The 18,690-nt window shown below is 46.6% G+C and overlaps 1 protein-coding gene across 1 annotated transcript in view; it reads right to left on the bottom strand.

Moving 5' to 3' along the window:
* Positions 1–18,690, bottom strand: part of VWA8 (von Willebrand factor A domain containing 8) — a 154,089-nt gene that overhangs the window by 35,145 nt on the left and 100,254 nt on the right. The window contains exons 35-37 of the mRNA XM_054975104.1: positions 16,433–16,634; positions 14,063–14,144; positions 12,615–12,819 (exon numbers count right to left, since the gene is read on the bottom strand). Coding sequence (XP_054831079.1) covers positions 12,615–12,819; positions 14,063–14,144; positions 16,433–16,634 — 489 coding nt within the window. The remainder of the gene's footprint in view (positions 1–12,614; positions 12,820–14,062; positions 14,145–16,432; positions 16,635–18,690) is intronic.

Here is an 18,690-nt window from a genome sequence, read left to right as displayed (position 1 = left end):
GAGGGGGAAAATATACCAACAACTTACACACGAACGCAAGTTATTAGAAACACTGGAAACAAACCAAATACAAAAAAATCTCATATTTTTAAAACAAAAGTACTGGTTAGCCACTCCAAGAACTCTTTGTACCATCTCTTGGAAGATCAAAGACAAATTAGCAACTAGAACAGTCAACTCCATCCAAGCTCAAAATGATCAAATCAAAACAAAATCAAAAGAAATAGCACGAGTCTTTAAGGACTTCTACATGCAACTATATACATCAACTTCTCCAGCTATGGAGAACATCCACGCATTTCTGCAAAATCATAAAATAAAAGAGCTTGCTGAAGAGCATAAACAAATAATGGAAGACCTAATAATAGAACAAGAGATTAAAGATGCAATAAGAAACCTGAAATCTAACAGAGCAGCGGGCCCGGATGGACTCCCCATGGAATTTTACAAAAGATACTCTGATACATTAGCAAAGCCCTTAGCAAACACATGCAATAGCATTATAGCAACAGGCATCTTGCCAAGAACATGGTCGGCTGCCACTATTATAGTGATACCGAAACAAGGCAAATACATATCAAAACCGGGTTCATTTAGATCAATATCTCTTTTAAATTCAGATTATAAAATTTTCACGTCAATCCTGGCCAAGCGTCTTAACCTGTTTATCGAAAACTATATTTACCAAGACCAAGTTGGTTTCATCCCTAAAAGGGATCTAACAGATTATATAAAACTCTAAATGTTATTTCACACTCCAAAGGTAAGCAATTGGAAATGGAAAGCCTTATACTTTCTCTAGACATAGAGAAAGCTTTTGATTCTATAGAAATTTCATATCTGCAGGCTCTGTTACAAAAAATGAACTTTGGGGACAAATTCTTAAGAAAGGGTGGGCACTGCTGCATGCTTATTCCAGTAGGTTGAAGAGGGCAGGCATTGCCACCTGCTCTGATCCTTATCCCAGCTAGGTGAAGGGAAGAAGGGCATTGCCTCCTGCCCTGCGCCTGATCCCACCCAGGTGAAGGCACAAGGTGGACATTTCCACCTGCCTCACTCCTGATCCCAAATGGGTGATGACGGGGGGTGGGCACTGCCACCTGCTCTGCCACTAATACCAGCTGGGTTACGGCAGGGGAGGGCATTGCCACCAACTCCACTCCTAATACCAGCTCGGTTAAGGTGGGGGTGGGCATTGCCACCTACTCCACTCCTAACAGCAGCTGGGTTAAGGCTCCACTCCTGATCCCAGTCAGGTGAAGGAGGGTGGGCATTGCCATCTGATCTGCTCCTAATTCCAGCTGGATGAAGGGGGATGGGTATTGTCGCCTGCTCTGCTCCTGATCCCAGCTGGGTTAAAGTGGGGACTGGGCATTACCACCTACTCCGCTCCTAATACCTGCTGCGTTAAGGCAATGGGTGGGCAAAGCCACCTGCTGTGCTTCTGATCCCAGCTGGGTGAAGGGGGGTGGGCATTGCCAAGTGCTCCGCTCCTAATATCAGCTAGGTAAAGGTCAGGGGTGGCATTGCCACCTTCTCCGCTCCTAATACCACCTGGGGTAAGGCGGCGGGCAGTGCCACCTGCTCCACTCCTAATACCAGTTGCGTTAAGATGGGGAGTGGGCATTGCCATCTGCTCTGCTCCTAATACCAGCTGAGTTAAGGCAAGGGTTATGCATTGCCACCTGCTCCACTCCTACTATCAGCTGGGTTAAGTTGGGTGGTGGGCATTGCCACCTGCCTCACTTCTAATACCAGCTGGGTGAAAGCAGGAGGCGGGCATTGCCACCTGCTCCCATCCTGCTCCTGGCCTGGGGTTTGGCACGTTTTCTGGAGGAACATGGTGCCTTGCCTAAGCTTCCCTCTATGGCAACGCCCTCTGGTGGTGCACCAGGGTATAAAGTGAGTTGTCTGACATATGCTTACTCAATTATATAGTAAGATTCTTATTAAAATAAACAAAACAGATAACCTAGCAATATATCAAAAATGGCAACTAGATTGTGACATTCAAATATCAGCGAATGACTGGGAAAAAAATTGGGCATCGAGGCTAATCAGTTCACAAGTCATAAGCACTAATTTGCAAACATATAAGATAATCCATCAATGGTATCTCACACCACAAATGCTGTCAAGACTAACATCGAATAAATCGCCTCTTTGTTGGAAAAATTGTGGCAAAGTGGGCTCTTTTGCTCACTGTTGGTGGCAATGTAAATATATTAAGGACTTCTAGGTTAAAATTTTGCAAAAGATCAAAATTGTAACAAGTTATGATATCCCTCTAAAACCGGAACTTATCTTTTTGGATATGTGGCAAGGTCTTCAAATACCACAAATAAGACAAGACTTGATTACTTCCCTTTTGGTTGCTGCTAAAACAGCTATAGCAGCAGGCTGCACACATCCCCACATCCACCTGCCGTAACCGCGTGGTTTAATAAAATACGGGAACACATGGCCATGGAAAAAATCACGGATAGGCTACAACAGGCTTCACAATACCCCAAACCATCAAATTTTGTGGAAAAATGGTATCCATTTATGGACTATCTTACTGTCACTGGCTCACAATCAGTCCCATCAATCTACCACAAGTTCTTACATTTGGAACCTTGACCTTGGGATTTGAAGGGTTTGCAATGTATTAGGACAAGCAGCAATTTCAAAGACTAGTACGCTTTAAACGCAAGATAGTAAATAATCATAAAGGTTGATAATGAACTTCATTTAGCAAATGCTGGTATTTTGTCTTAGAATTAATAACTACTGTACTACATTTATGTGTATAAGTATTTATCTCTCTTTTGTACAGGGTTGAATTTTTAATAAAAGTTTGTTTGTGTGATTGTGTTGCAATCTTATTGCCATTTAGTTTGATAGTTATATATTTCAGTTTTATTGAGGTGTATGGTAATATTATAGATTTTAGAGATGAATCCTTTTTTAAACTTACTGTTAGAGTCTAAGATTTCTTCAAATTTTGTCTTGGGTTTGATTAGAATGTCTGTTAATTTGATCTGAAATGCCGTATGTGACAGCAGAAGGTAGGTGAACCAAGGAAGAGTGTTATTCAGTTTTTCTTCTAGTTCATTTTTAGCTAAGAGGCCTTTGTGTGATGTTATGGCTAATAATCTTATATTTTCTAGTAGCTTCCAGTGATTGCAGCTGGCTTTTATATTGCCAGGAGGAAACCATTCCTGTGATAGGACAGGGGTTTATTGTGAGACGCTGGGAGTTAGTTTTGATCTATAAGTATCCCAAATTTTAAGTACATTTATCAAAAATATATTATTATTGATTTGGGATGGGCGATGATTGCTTTTAGACCAAAATATCTCTTATAGGGAGATTTTTGTAGGGACACAGGAGTATAAAGAGGTTCCAATATGTGAGACCAGGCTGATTGTTCTTTATTACTTAATATTTGTGCTATTTTAGAAAGATTAATGGAGTGTGAATATAGTGTGATGTCTGGATATTTGAAACCACCACTGCAGGTATTTTGTCTAAGTATGTGGAATGAGAGGCTTGGTTTTTTGTAATTCCAAAGGAAATTATTAATTATAACTTGGCAATGCTTTGTTATGTTACAGGGTAATGAGACAGGTATAGTGCGGAATAAGAATATTAATTTTGGGAGAATAAAAGCTTTGCTCGCAGTTAGGCTTTTCCCACCGTGCGGGCAGGCTCCGTGCAGGAAAGAATTCCCGAAGCTTTTCTGCAGCCTTAGAAGTCAGCTTTTTTTGTTGTCCTGCTTACCCATTATTAGGTGATGTGAAGGGAGTGTTGTGATGCTAATTGTCAGGGATTTAGTTCAAGGGAGGGACGGAGCTTGCTCAGCGCCCGTCTGTCTCCATCGGCTCTGACGGCACACCCCCTGCTTAACAAGAAACTGCTCTAGGAGAACGGCCCCTTGGATACTCACCGTGAAGGGTCCTTCTCCTCTGAGGTAAGGAGGACATCCTGGGTGTTTCCCACCGTCCAATCGGGGAGGCAGGAAAGTTGATCTTTCTTCCTCTTCCTGTGGATGTATGTGGGAACACCCCCTTAGCTCTCAGTTCCGGAGGTCTCCCCACAGCAGTCCATACAGCAAATAACTCTACCAACTTTGACACTGAAACGATAGGAACTTGTAAGTAAAGAACAGCGTCAGCTGTTACTAACTATGAACCCTGTCATAACTTTAAACTACTAGACAAGGTAAAGAAAACAGACAAACTGTAGCCGTTAATTAATTAGTTCAGAGGTAGAAGAGAATGAATAGGATCATGTTAGTAAACACTCAGACAGAGGACGAAGAGCTCGGGAGGGCAGGATGTCCTCCTTACCTCAGAGGAGAAGGACCCTTCACGGTGAGTATCCAAGGGGCCGTTCTCCCTCTGAGTCGGAGGACATCCTGGGTGCTCCCAAAGCAGTCCCTTCAAGATTCGGGTGGGAGATGATCTTCGTCCTCTACGATGTGTTGCAGGACTCTTCTACCAAATGCTGCGTCCGCCGACGAGTACGTATGTAATCGGTAATGTTTGACGAATGTTGACACTGAGGACCACGTAGCCGCTTTGCAGACCTCTTCTACGGAAGCATTCCTCCTGAAGGCCGCGTTCGTAGCTGCGCTCCTAGTGGAATGTGCCGTGATGCCGGCTGGAACTTCCAACCCGAGTGTCTTGTACGCCTCGCTAATGCAGGTCTTGATACTATAGGCAATAGAAGAAGAAGACATCCTTTGTCCTAACTTAGGAGTGGAAATGTTGACGAATAGTGACTGTGTTTGGCGGAATACTTCTGTCCTGACAATATATGCCTTGAGCGCCCTGCGCACATCAAGGGTGTGCCAGTCTCGTTCCCTAGGATGCTTAGGGTCCGGACAGAACGATGGAAGGATGATCTCCTGTGCTCGATGAAAGGTCGAATAGGCTTTGGGGAGGAAGGAAGGATCCATCCGGAGAACCACCTTCTCTTTGTGGAAAATGCATAGATCTGACCTGATGGACAGCGCACTCAGCTCAGAGATCCGACGTGCTGATGTAATTGCCACTAAGAATATTGTCTTTAATTTTAGCCATCTGAGAGAAATGTCACGCAAGGGCTCAAAAGGAGGTTTAGTGAGAGCCTTGAGCACAACATGTAGCCTCCAGGTCGGGAAGCGATGTACTACAGAGGGATGCAGTAGAGCAGCTCCCCGAAGAAACCTTTTAATATGAGGATGCGTAGACAATGAAGACGTTCCTATTTTAGGGATTATTGAGCTGATAGCCGCTATTTGCTTCTTCAAGGTGGGAGGTTTTAGGCCTCTGTCCAACCCCTCTTGTAAGAAACCCAGGATGTCTCCAATCATTGGGGACAGTGGGTCAATTTTCTTACGTTTGCTCCAGCGAACAAAAGCTTTCCACGTTGAATTGTAGATCCTATTCGTGGATCTTTTCCTGGAAGCTAGCATGGTGTCCACGATCTCTATCGGATAACCTACTTGGAGTAGCGATCTCCGCTCAATCTCCAGCCGGTCAAAGACCACCACTCCGGGTGAGGATGCCAGATCGGTCCCTGAAGCAGTAGATCCGGGCGTAATGGCAGGCGGAATGGAGGATGGGTCGACAGCGATAGCAGAGTCGAAAACCAAGGTCTCCTGGGCCAGTACGGAGCTACGAGAATCAGCGTTGCTGCCTGGTCCTGTATTCGTCTCAGTAGTCTGGGCAGCACTGGAAGTGGAGGGAAGGCATATAGGAGTCCTCTGGGCCACAGCGATGTCATGGCGTCTGTGCCCTCTGCCGCTGGGTGGAAGTATCTGGTGAAGAACCTCTGTACTTGGTGATTCCGTGGAGAGGCGAACAGATCCACCATTGGAGTTCCGAAGTGTTCTGCGAGGAGGTTGAAGGTCTCCCTGTTGAGAGACCATTCCCCTGGGTGAAGAGACTCCCGGCTCAGCCAGTCTGCTTCCACATTGAGTATTCCCTTGATGTGTTCTGCTTGTAGCGAGAGAAGGTTGTCCTCCGCCCAGCCGATGATCTTGTGTGCCTCCTTCTGAAGACGTGATGACCTGGACCCTCCTTGCCTGTTGATATAGGCTTTCGCCGCTACGTTGTCCGTGCGGATGAGAACGTGTTGTGAGGCTAGTTGATCCTGGAACTGAATGAGGGCTAGGTAGATTGCTCTCAATTCCAGCACATTGATCGGTAACTTCTGTTCGGTCGCAGACCATCGACCCTGTCCGAGTCGCCCGTCCATCGATGCTCCCCAGCCCGATAGGCTCGCATCCGTGAACACCTGGAGGGGCTGTGGTGTAAGGAAGCCCTTGCCTTGACGGAGGTTGGAGTCGATGGTCCACCAACGAAGGCTGTTCTTGACTGATGGAGGAACTTGTATTCTGATTGATCTCTTTTGAGCAATGTGGCTTTGATAAGGTTGTAGAAGAGCTTGGAGAGAACGAGTGTGAAAACGTCCCCAGAAAATAGCTTCTGAATTGGCTACGAGGAGACCCAGCAATTTTGTCAGTTCCATGATGCAGGACACGCGTTGTTTGATGATGATGGCTGTCCTCTGTTTGGTTTTCTTGATCTTTTCCTCTGGAAGGAAGAAGGAACATACTCGCGTGTTGATCAACAGACCCAGGTGTTCCAGGATTTGCGATGGATGTAATGAGCATTTGGTTCTGTTGATGAGGAAGCCATGCTGCTCCAACACCCGTATTACTAGGTCTGTGTCCTTGATCGACGCCTCCTGAGAGCTCGATCGTATCAAAATGTCGTCGAGGTACGGGTGCAGGTGTAGACCCATCTCCCGCAGTTTGACAACCGGGACGACCAGCAGCTTCGTGAATACCCTTGGTGCAGTAGCAAGGCCGAAAGGCATGGCGCGAAACTGAAAGTGCTTGCCGTTGACACAGAATCGTAGAAAACGTCGATGAGGAGGGGCCACTGGCACGTGGAGATAGGCTTCTGTCAGGTCCACTGATGTCAGGTATTCTCCCTGGCACAGCGCCTCCGCGATGGATCGTAGAGTCTCCATCCTGAAGTGTCTCAGTTTTATGAAGCGGTTGACAAACTTCAGATCCAGGATGGATCTCCAGTCCCCGTTCCTCTTGGGCACTGTGAAGAAAATGGAGTACACTCCTGTGCCCCACTCGTGCTGAGGAACCGGTTCCACGGCTCTGATGTCCAACAGATGACGCACGGCATTGATTGTAATCGCACTCCTGGTTCGGTCTTTCTTGAGTGGAGATATTAGGAACCGCTCCGGTGGAAGAGAGGAGAATTCTATTAAGTAGCCAAACGATACTACTTCCATGGCCCAGGCGTCCGCCTGGGAATCCGCCCAATTCTGACGAAACAAAAGTAGTCTCCCTCCTACCGGGGCTTCCTTCGAGTCAGGGCTTCTGACCCTTGTCCTCCGCGTCAGGCCTGAAGCCACGGGCTCCCATGGACTTGTGAGGTCTGGACGAGAAGTTACCTCTCCGTGACTGTGATCTTGAGAAAGACCAATTTCTCTTGTTCTCGTGTCGCTGTCTGGGTAAGGTGTGGTTTGTCCTGAATGGCTGGAATCGAAATGTGCGTCTTTCGTTCCCTTTAAGTGATCGAGGTAGCGCCTTCTTTTTGTCCTTCGTCTCCACTAGTATCTTGTCTAGTTGTTCACCAAACAGCTTCTTTCCTTGGAAGGGATAAGATGACAGTATGACTTTAGATTGAATGTCTGCTTGCCAGGCTCTAAGCCACAACATACGTCTGGTGACCGTGGTAGACGACATGGCCCTGGCACAGAAGGACATCGCGTCTAGTGTGGCGTCGGCCGTGAAGGTACTTGCTTTCAGCATCCTATTTGCCCCTTCCAAGAGACGTTTGTTGTTGTCGGGCAATAACTCTATAAGACGTCTGGCCCAGACCACCGAGGCACGGGAGACTGTCGATGCAATGGCTGAAGCTTTAATTGCCATAGCGAGGGCTTCATGTGTTCTCTTCAGAGCTATGTCTCCCTTTTTATCCAGGCTATCCTTAATAGCCCCTTGGCCGTCCTCAGACAGGAGCCCATGGGATTGCAGGGCTATCACTGGCGCGTCCACGGCAGGAACCTGCAAGAGCTCAGTGGCAAATTTGGGAAGAGAATATAACTTTTTAACATTATTAGAGAAATGCTTGCAAGAGGCTGGAGTGGCCCACTCAGCCATCAATTGTTTTTCGTAGTATTCAGGAAAGGGAAAAACCTTAGATTTCTCTTCTGATCTAGGGAAAAACTCCTTTGTCCCCTTAGGTCTGGACTTAGGGTCCCCAGGGGGTGACTCTTCCTCCCCCCTTGATGTTTCCTGAAGCTCAAGCGCGGAAAGGGTTTTAGCCAAAAGATATTGATAATCGTCAGCCTGGAACAGTCTGTTAGAATGCTCATGGCTAGAGGAGTCTTCCTCCTGATCTTCCTCGGAAAGGAAGTCCCCACCATCTGAGTCGTCACTGGGGGAGGGAGCCTCTGCATACCAGTCCTTGCCAACCCCCCTGGGATTAACATTGGATTTTCTTGCTGCCTTGGTGGGCCAAGGCGTGGCAGAACTCTCTTGGGCTTCCCGATGTCCCTTGGAGCAGGAAGGTTGAGAGGGTTGAGATTGTTCAGACTTACGAAAGGCCATGATCTCCTCTCTCATGGTCTGACGAAGAAAACCCATCACTTCGGGGGGCATAGTAAGGGAAGCGGCATTTACTTGGCTCTCCTGCGGATTCAATTCACGATTTAGGCCCATTTCTCCCGCCGGGAGGTTGGGAAGCGCGTCATTCGGCTTTGGCGGGAAAACGCTAGCCGCGCAGTTGTTTGCCGCCAAAATGCAGCCTCCTCCGTTGCTGCTGTCGAAGGCCTCTCTGTTTCGGTCTCTAGAGCTCCGAGGCTCCCTCTGCTGGAGACGGGGCCGTTTCTGAGAGGGCTGATCGTCTTCTGCAGGAGTCTTCTCGCCGGGGAGCCGCTCTACCTCGCAAGGTGAGCCGGCGCCGGCTGAGCATACCCCCGCCATCGGTAAGACAGCTCCTGGGGGGTAGCTCGCCCTCTCTAGAAAGCTCTCTTCTGAATCCGATGAGGCCATCTCGGATTTCAGACTTCCCTCTTCTCCTTGTCGATTCAGATGAGGAGGAACAGGAGAAGAGAGAAATGGGAAAAGAAACTTGAGGTAAAAGAGAGAGAAAGAAGAGGAAGAAATAGAGAGGGATAATAAGAGTAGGTAGGAAAAACCAGACAGGCAGTGAAGAGCTAGCCTAAGGCGAACTGCTCTCCCCTGAGGCAGGAAAGGAACTGGGAGCTAAGGGGGTGTTCCCACATACATCCACAGGAAGAGGAAGAAAGATCAACTTTCCTGCCTCCCCGATTGGACGGTGGGAAACACCCAGGATGTCCTCCGACTCAGAGGGAGAAGATCCTCTCTACCACTCCAAAACTTTGCTCTCAGATCTGTTCCAATCGATATGCCATTCTGACATCTCCGAGTTATTTTTTTTATTTTACTTCATTTATACTTTTATTTTTAATAAAAGTTTGTTTGTGTGATTGTGTTGCAATCTTATTGCCATTTAGTTTGATAGTTATATATTTCAGTTTTATTGAGGTGTATGGTAATATTATAGATTTTAGAGATGAATCCTTTTTTAAACTTATTGTTAGAGTCTAAGATTTCTTCAAATTTTGTCTTGGGTTTGTCTTGGGTTTGTCTTGGCCTTCTCCTCAGTGGGGACTCAAGGTGGCTCACATAATTCTCCTCTTCTCACAACAACCCTTTGAGGTAGGTTAGACTGAGTGTGTGTGTGTGAATGGCCCAAGGTCACCCAGAAAGCTATTCTGACACTCCAACCACTACACAAAACTGGCTTTCATAAAGACGACGAGGAGGAGGAAGAGGACAGGAGAGATGCTTGAAAAGAAGCACCACAGTATTTACCTATAAGCTACTATATGTACTTTTAGTCCCAGAGAAGACTGCTTTCAATCAAGGCAACGGTCCAACCATCAACTAGAGCTGGGGGAGGGTGGGCTCTGTATTGTTGACCTTTGTGATGTACAAGTTTTTCACATCCCACCTATCCAAATGACCCATATTTTAATAGTATAATGCTAAAAGAGAAAGAGTGGCTGGGGGCAGGGAGTTAGGATTGATTCGCACTCCTGTTTTCGACTTCTTGTATGGAGGGACTCATTCCTCCTCCTCAGTAAAGCGCTTGTGCTCCAGAATACAACTTATGCACTCCCTGAAGGGGGGGGGGCAGACGCTCCAATCCTTACATCAGATGTTGTAGAAGATGCACAAAACACAGTGCGTCAGCTACACACACGTCTTCTCCAACCAGGCAGTGAAATGCATAAGAAGACTATGTGCTCACTTGAGGGTGTCCAGCCACCTTGGCTTGGTGCCTGAGTAGCCCCAGAGAGGGTGCTGAGAACTGAGTCCACCTTTTTCCTCTTCTCCTGTGTTTCCTTCTCTAGCCCTGAGCTATTCCAGGCAGCTAGAATACATGAAGCAGGTTGGGAGACGCCATGAACGTTGTCGGTGGAAAACAGAACGTGCCATTTTGCCCATTTGCAGATCGATTGGGTTGTGGTGATGTCAACTAAGAGCGCATTCATCTTTGCCCCCACAGGTCCACAGAATCTCACCGAGTGCAGGTTTTTAAGATGCTCCAAGGTCTGTCACCTTCTAGACCTGCCCCCCTGGAGAGGAGAATATGGTGTCCCACTGGCATGAATCTGCTGATTTAATTGCTGATAAAGTTGCTCTCATCCGGTCTGACTTCGATGTCAGTTGATGTGGATATGTTGCCAGAGAGACAGAAGTCCCTGCCCGGCATGGTGGTTTGGATAATTTCAGCTTGGAGCTGAGAAGGCCACCCCATGTGAAAATCATATAAAATCCAGACAGGCTGCATGGCGAGTTCCAATGGCCAGGATAATCATCTCTTCCTCAGCAGAGGTAATTTCCCAAAAGCTCTGAAAACTGAAGCTATGAAGATGCCATCTTTGGTGAAGAATGATTCAACTAACTTGGGATCATCTCTGGTTTTCTTCTTTTTGGACAAGATACTAGTGTGTGTTGTGACAGAGCGAATTTGATGGAAACAGTGCTCTTAAAATTTATGTCTGGTTTTGTATCAGTTGTAAATAAATGGCATAAACACCAAAACCAAAACATTTCCCAACGTCCTTCATGATCTGAGATTCACATACCTCTCCCGATATACATACCATATACTCACGGAGGTCTGCCCAGCCCCTCCATCAAACACACGTGCAGTGTCACAGCTAGGGCAGTGTGTCTTTTCTGTAACAACTTCTAGAAGACTGGAAGAGATCTGGGCAGCTATGGCAACCTTTCATAAGGCATGTAACTTGTTTTTTAAATAACTTTGCTGGCCATTGGAGTTAGTGATGCTATTTTAACTGTTGTTTTATACTGCTAGTATTTGGTGGTTTTCATATTTGTTGATCATATTACGAGTCATTCTGCATGCAGGAGAGCGTGGGATAAGCATTTTTAATAAATGAAGATGCACCCTCTTTAAGCAAGTTTTCTAGCCGCAGCCATTACCAATCCAAGAATACCAGGCTACCTTCCAGAGAATCTCCAGGTTCTGCAGAACAGTCTGAAAAACCATGTTTGTAAAGGGAAGGCTGGTTTGTGCAGCACAGGTGAACATTTGGCCAATAGATGGCACTGATGCTTCTCTGATGATAACAGAGACAGACGGCATTAGAAAAGCAATAACCACCATAAATGGGCTACTGGAAGATTTTTTTCTCATGACCTATGAAAAGCATTTGATGAACTCCGTTGCAAAAGCCATGTGAGCAGTTGCACAAGATCCTGTAAACATAAAACATTTGCAGAAAGGCAGTGTGGACCAGAAAACACAACCCAGTGAAAGCAAGCAACTATGCTCTTTGCATCCTGGTTACTATGACCACTCCATTTGTTATAGGCAGACTGCTAAAGATAATCAAGGAACAATTATATATGCACTTCCCACACAGCACTCATCAGAAGATGAAGACTAAAGTCTGAGGTATGTGTGTCATTTCTTTTAAGGACTACATGCAAATATTGTGACTCTATCTGTGGATTCATTATGAATTCTCTTCACTGCAATTAAAGTTGACATCAAGAGAATAATTTTCTTTGTATGGTTAGCACTCTTTTACTCTTTCAGGCCAGGCCAGACTGTGGTCCTACAAAGCTGTACTAGAATCCAGGCCAGAAGTGTGTCCCCCAACCAAGTTCCCTGGGGTCTGGAGCGTTTTGAAGCCAGCTACATAGACTTGGACTGGAGTCCATTGTGCAATAGGCAAAAGCTCTGCTCCATTGACCGGGAAAGACCAGAAGGTGAAATTCCTCAGGCTTATACCACACCTGACCAAACCAAAGTCTTCCTATAAGCTGTCGTTTGCAGGGGCTGATGCTCCATTCTGTACTTGAAGAAGGTTCTGAGTATATACTATCTTATCTTACAGGGTTGTTCTAGGAAAGAAATGGGATCACCCCATTTAGGAATAAAGGTGGAGTATGAAAAATGTGATGGACAGAATTTATATGCTACATCCCAGCCGCAAGCCATGCATTTTCAAGCACAACCCCAGGAATCCCTGATACAACGTTCTCTGACCTGCACAGGTCTGCCATCCTCTTGTCCAATCATGTTTCTCCATTCCTGAAGGGATTTCTGAAGGCTTTCAAAGCTAGTTTCCCAGAGCCTGACATTGCCTCCCATATCCACAGTAACCACACCGGCATCGCCAAGCTTTGCCAAGAGGACGTCCGTGTCAGAAATCATGGACAGCCAGGAAGTATAGGGAGTCAGGGATGTTGATCTGAAAACCAAGAGAGAATCTGTAATGGTGCTAGGCTGAACAAGGCTAATCCCTACTGAGCAACCAGACCTCACTTCTCTCTCTCCTAGGGACTGTTCCTTAAATTTTAAAATATAGTGGAAACAACACTGGTTTAGCTATGATGGGACTGCCTGACCCTTCTACAGCCACACTTCTAGTTCATTTAGATAAGTTTTAATGCCAAAGGTGAATCACGGCACCTCAAAAATACTGTGACCCCATGTCACAAAAGTGTGTGTAGCTGGGTGACTGGGGCCAAGACGGACATCACGTTTGTGCTTCAGGCGTGTGGATCATCAATCCAGGCCTCCAATCACCAGCTGCAGCCTCTTCTGTCTCAGAGACACACAGAGCCTCCACAGCACAGCTCCGGTCACGGCGCACAGCATCCAGCCTTCTAGCATTTTATTAAACCAAGTCTTTACAGGCACTTGGTTCAAACTAAAACTGTGATATTAAAAGGTGTGATTTACATGAATGAGTTTGCCTGCAGACTAGATCCTCAGCCTCGCTAATTAAAGCAACAGGAATAAGGAATACAGCCTGCCAAAGTCTTCAGTTAGGAGCAGCTGTGCTGAGAAATGTGTGGCAGATGTATTTGCTATGCGAACACCCCCGATTCAAAGGCTGCAATGTACTTGCGGCCTTTGAATTGTTTGGATCAGTCTGTCTTGCTTCGGCTGCCCACTGCCCAGCTTCTGAACCATGCCAGGCAGTTGTGCCAAGGTAGATGAGTTCTGCATTCCTCTGCCTTCTGCCTAGTTCTGCTCCTGTGCAGAAGGACGCAAACCACAAGTAAGGCTGTCTCCGTAGTATACAGAAAACCCACAGGAGAAACCTCCACCAGAGACTGCAAAAATAGCTCAATATATAATTCATGAATTTTATATATAAACAAAGTGCAAGCGCTGAACGTGCAAATTACAACATATATGCAAATCTAAAGTGACACTTAGACCTTTAGCTAGCCCATGTCCACAGGTGGAAACGTCTGCTCCTCTCCACCCCCAGCCCAGCCCTGGAAAGGACTTCCAATTAAATCCAGTGCAGTGTGGATTGCACGTCACCTTCTGTCCACATTAGGAGTCTGGAGGAAGGCTGTATTTCTCTTTGGTAAAGAATGACTAAAGAAGCCCTAAGAGGGATGCAGAAAAGTTGCAAAATATTGAACCAAGAATGTGTAACATGCCATGGCATCTGCAATCTAGAAGATGAAAGTTACCTGGGAATAGGTATGTATTTAAGCTTCTTTATCATAAGATCTGTTATTTCCAAATAACCAGCAGTCTGTGGAGGCGTGACATCTGCAGAAACATTGAGCAATATTTTACAGTTAACGGGGAATTAGTTTAAGAAATCATGTATTTGTTTATCCCAGTAACAATCTTCATGCATTCTGTCAAGTTCTTGCGTGAAATTGCGCCAGGAAGACACTGTTGTTCTGGGAGCTCGGCGTGATGTTCCATGACCGGGAAGCAGTGTGGAAACGGCCCTGGTTTGAATTCCACCACTACCAAGAGCTCAGTAGGTGGCCGTGGGTCAGCCACTCCTCTCAGCCCCAGTTCCCCAGCTGTACTGTGGGGATAACAACACTAACTTGTTCACCGCTCTGAGTGAGGCACTAATCTGTCTAGAAGAGTGGCAAAGAGGGCAACATACAAGTGGCAGACTCATGGCACAGATGAACCACACAGAAGTTATGAGAAATGTGTGAAGAGCAGGGGCAGAACGATCACTGGCCGTTTTCACACTGTTTACCGACCACGCCATCCTTACCAGCCGCACTGCTTACCGGCCACGGAATGTCGCGCCATCCTTACCAGTCGCACTGCTTACCGACCATGGAACGTCGCACCATGCTTACCAGCTGCACTGCTTACCGGCCACGGAACGTCGCGCCATGCTTACCAGCCGCACTGCTTACCGACCATGGAACGTCGCGCCATGCTTACCAGCTGCACTGCTTACCGACCACGGAATGTCACACCATGCTTACCAGCCGCACTGCTTACCGACCATGGAACGTTGCACCATGCTTACCAGCCGCACTGCTTACCGGCCACGGAATGTCTCGCCATGCTTACCAGCTGCATTGCTTACCGACCATGGAACGTTGCACCATGCTTACCAGCTGCACTGCTTACCGACCACGGAACATCGCACCATGCTTACCAGCCGCACTGCTTACCGGCCACGGAACATCGCGCCATGCTTACCAGCTGCACTGCTTACTGGCCATGGAATGTCGCACCATGCTTACCAGCTGCACTGCTTATCAACCACAGAACGTCGCGCCATGCTTACCAGCCGCACTGCTTACCGGCCACGGAACGTCGCGCCATGCTTACCAGCTGCACTGCTTACTGGCCATGGAATGTCGCGCCATGCTTACCAGCTGCACTGCTTATCAACCACAGAACGTTGCGCCATGCTTACCAGCTGCACTGCTTACCGGCCATGGAACGTCACGCCATGCTTACCAGCCACACTTCTTACCGGCCACGGAACGTCGTGCCATGCTTACCAGCCGCACTGCTTGCCGGCCACGAAACATCGCATGGCCGGTAAGCAGTGTGAAAACGGCCATTGCCCCTCTTAACTTGAGCCAGTAACTAAACACCTGCACAGCCCTTGTATGGAAGAGCTGTAGGCAAACAGTAACTGCTGCCTAATTTTACTAGCCAGAAGCAGGGCCTGTGGCCAAGCACTGGAAACAGTCAGCTGCAGTTTCAAAGGTATCTTCTCATACGTAGGAGCTGAAAACTTGCTTATAACAACAAACAAAATGGGAATTCCTTGGAGGCTTAATTCTGCAGCCAATACTACATTCTGAGCATTTTATGCACTCTCACAGAATTATATCAAATATATGCTACAATATATTTTACATAGTTAAAAAAACTACCTCACCTTTCTACCAAATTGTCTTCAGACAGCTTAAAAAAAGCCAGATATCTTAACATCATAAAAAACTAAACTGATTAATAATTAGAACATTCCCCCCAATAAAATAGCAGCATTTTATGAGATACCAGCCAGAGAGAGGTAGTGGTTACAGTGCTGGGCTAGGATCTGGGAGAACCAGGTTCAAATCCCCACTCTGCCTTGGAAGCCTGATGGGTGACCTTTGGCCATTCACACATTTTCAGCCTAACCTACCTCACACGGTTGGTGTGGGGATAATGTGGAAGAGAAGAGAATGATGAAAGCCACTTTGGGTTCCCATTGGGGAAAAGGCAGGGTATAAATGAAGTAAGTAAGTAAGTAAATAAATAAATATTATTAAAGCATCAGAGCGAAAATAAAATAATAAAGGAAGGAAAAAGAGGACCCCCCCTCCCCCGGCCGCCAAAAAAAGTACAACTAAAAAAAATTCAGCATTTGTGTGTTCTTTTGTCTGGCAAAGACTTTTACTGTTTTTCAAGAAATGTCTACACTCAGCTAGGAATCTTAGAGACCAATTCTATACCAGTTTACTCAGAAGCAATCCCACTTTGTTCCAGCTAATAAGCATAAGATTTTGGACTTAGTCACACACCTCAATAATCCTCCCACTAACTGATGCAAGACAAATTTGAGGTTGTTGTGTTACCTTTGGCATAAAGTTCTTTAAGAGGCACATCTCCAGGAGCCAAAACTCTGACCACCTGATTGGCAGCCGCAAGAGTCACACAGTTGGTTCGCTTCGCTGCTCTGCCCTTGGTGGGTCTTCCATAGTAAAGTGGATCAGAAGGCAAAGGCTGCCTCTTGTCCAGCATGGAGCTTCTCTTCCAGCTGTAGACCTCATTGGAGGACTGTGGAAAAGGAGGAGAGAAAGAGGACAGAGCAGAACACAGGATGAGCTGAGAGCGGATCTCAGTGCCCAGAGAAATCTACAGGCTCCAAAGACAACAGCTATTCTGTAACTTGTCCTGAAAGAACGCATGACGACACTGTGGCTGGTGACCCTGCATGACCTCTACTGAAGCAGGAGAGAGAGGGGAATGAGCGCATCCAATACTGGACTGCTGCCCCCAGAATTAGTGAACAAATGTAGTGGGAGGTTGGAAAGGAAGCCGTGGAGTTTCTGCACGTGCACTAGAATGCCCGGCTTGTAGAAGGAGTACAGCCACTGGCCTCTCCACAGGCACTCTGTGTCATGCAGGTGGCACCTTCTGGTTCCTTCAGCTGGGAAACAGTAAAGAGTCCAGTAGGACCTTCACTGCAGACCTCTGGGCAGCCTGCCAAGCAAGGGGGTGTTAATTGCTGTAATCAAGTTCCTGTAACCAAGGAAATGGTTCCCTCGCAGAGGTTTTCAGAGAGTCCCGTTCCTATTTCTGTGGGACAGAGGACTCCAAATGCATCACTGCCACGTGCCACGACTGGCCACGTCCATGACTGTTCAGTCACAGTGCAATCCTAAGCAGAGTTACACCCTTCTGAAGTTACTGAGTGTTGTTCTGTTTAGGATTCTTTAACTAAGAGCTAATGAGCAGGGGGGCCTGAGATAGATCAACCACTGGTTAGCTGAGGGGATCTGAGCTGACCAGACAAAGAGAAGGTCAGAAACAGCCCCACAGCAGAACAGAGGCCAGTATTCACACCATGATTTCAGTTTAAAATCTCTTTCCTTTTGTTGATAAGCAATAATGGTGGGTGCAGATATCTTACTATATAATTGAGTAAGCATATTTCAGACAACTCACTTTATACCCTGGTGCACCACCAGAGGGCGCTGCCGTGGAGGGAAGCTTAGGCAAGGCACCATGTCCCTCCAGAAAACGTGCCATGGTGGGAAGCCCAGGCCAGGAACAGGTGGCAATGCCCGCCTCCCGCTTTCACCCAGCTGGTATTAGGAATGAGGCAGGTGGCAATGCCCACCCCCACCTTAACCCAGCTGGTATTAGGAGTGGAGCAGGTGGCAGTGCCCATCCCCCACCTTAACCCAGCTGGTATTAGGAGTGGAGCAGGTGGCAATGCCCATCCCCCACCTTAACCCAGCTGGTATTAGGAGTGGAGCAGGTGGCAACGCCCATCCCCTACCTTAACTCAGCTGGTATTAGGAGCAGCACAATAAATAGCACAATCAATAACATAGTCCTTCAATCAATAACATGAAAATAGTCCAACTGGTGAGAACTCAAACACTTTCCAATTCCCATTTCGTACTAATACTTCCTCACGGGCATAACTTTTATAGACTAAAATAAAATTAACATAATATGCAATGACTGAGTATTTACTTCCATAAATAGTAATAGCACAAACGAAACGGGAATTGGAACTCTGCTAGCAAAAACCCGTAGGCTCTCTGTTTGAAGAAACATTCAGCTCCCGTTCTTCTCCACCTGACTGATGGTCATCTTTAGGAAAATAACATCTATCCAAGAAAAGGAAGGATTATTAGTATTTGAGTTCTCACCAGTTGGACTATTTTCATGTTATTGATTGAAGGACTATGTTATTGATTGTGCTATTTATTGTCTTTCCTGGATATACTGATATTTAGAGTGACTTACTATTGTTGTATAATATTGCTTGGAAATCGCACATAATTAGCACTTTGCACTTTGATAAAAAAGTTTTCTAAAAACAGTATCGTGTGGATATTATAGTTCTCCTCCAGAGTTTTTTTGTAGTTGCAGCTTTGTCTTTTGGAGGTGCCCCAGTTGGTTCGGGTATTAGGAGTGGAGCAGGTGGCAATGCCCATCCCCCACCTTAACCCAGCTGGTATTAGGAGCGGCCAATAAAGACAAACGTCCCCGTATGGGTATTAGGAGTGGAGCAGGTGGCAATGCCCATCTCCCAACTTAATCGAGCTGGTATTCGGAGTGGAGCTGGTGGCAATGCCCTCCCCTGCCTTAACCCAGC

The sequence above is a fragment of the Eublepharis macularius genome, chromosome 3, assembly GCF_028583425.1.
Source record: "Eublepharis macularius isolate TG4126 chromosome 3, MPM_Emac_v1.0, whole genome shotgun sequence".
NCBI classification, from domain to species: Eukaryota; Metazoa; Chordata; class Lepidosauria; order Squamata; family Eublepharidae; genus Eublepharis; species Eublepharis macularius.
Note: the sequence above shows the minus strand (reverse complement) of the source record. Positions and strands in the feature narration are given on the sequence as shown.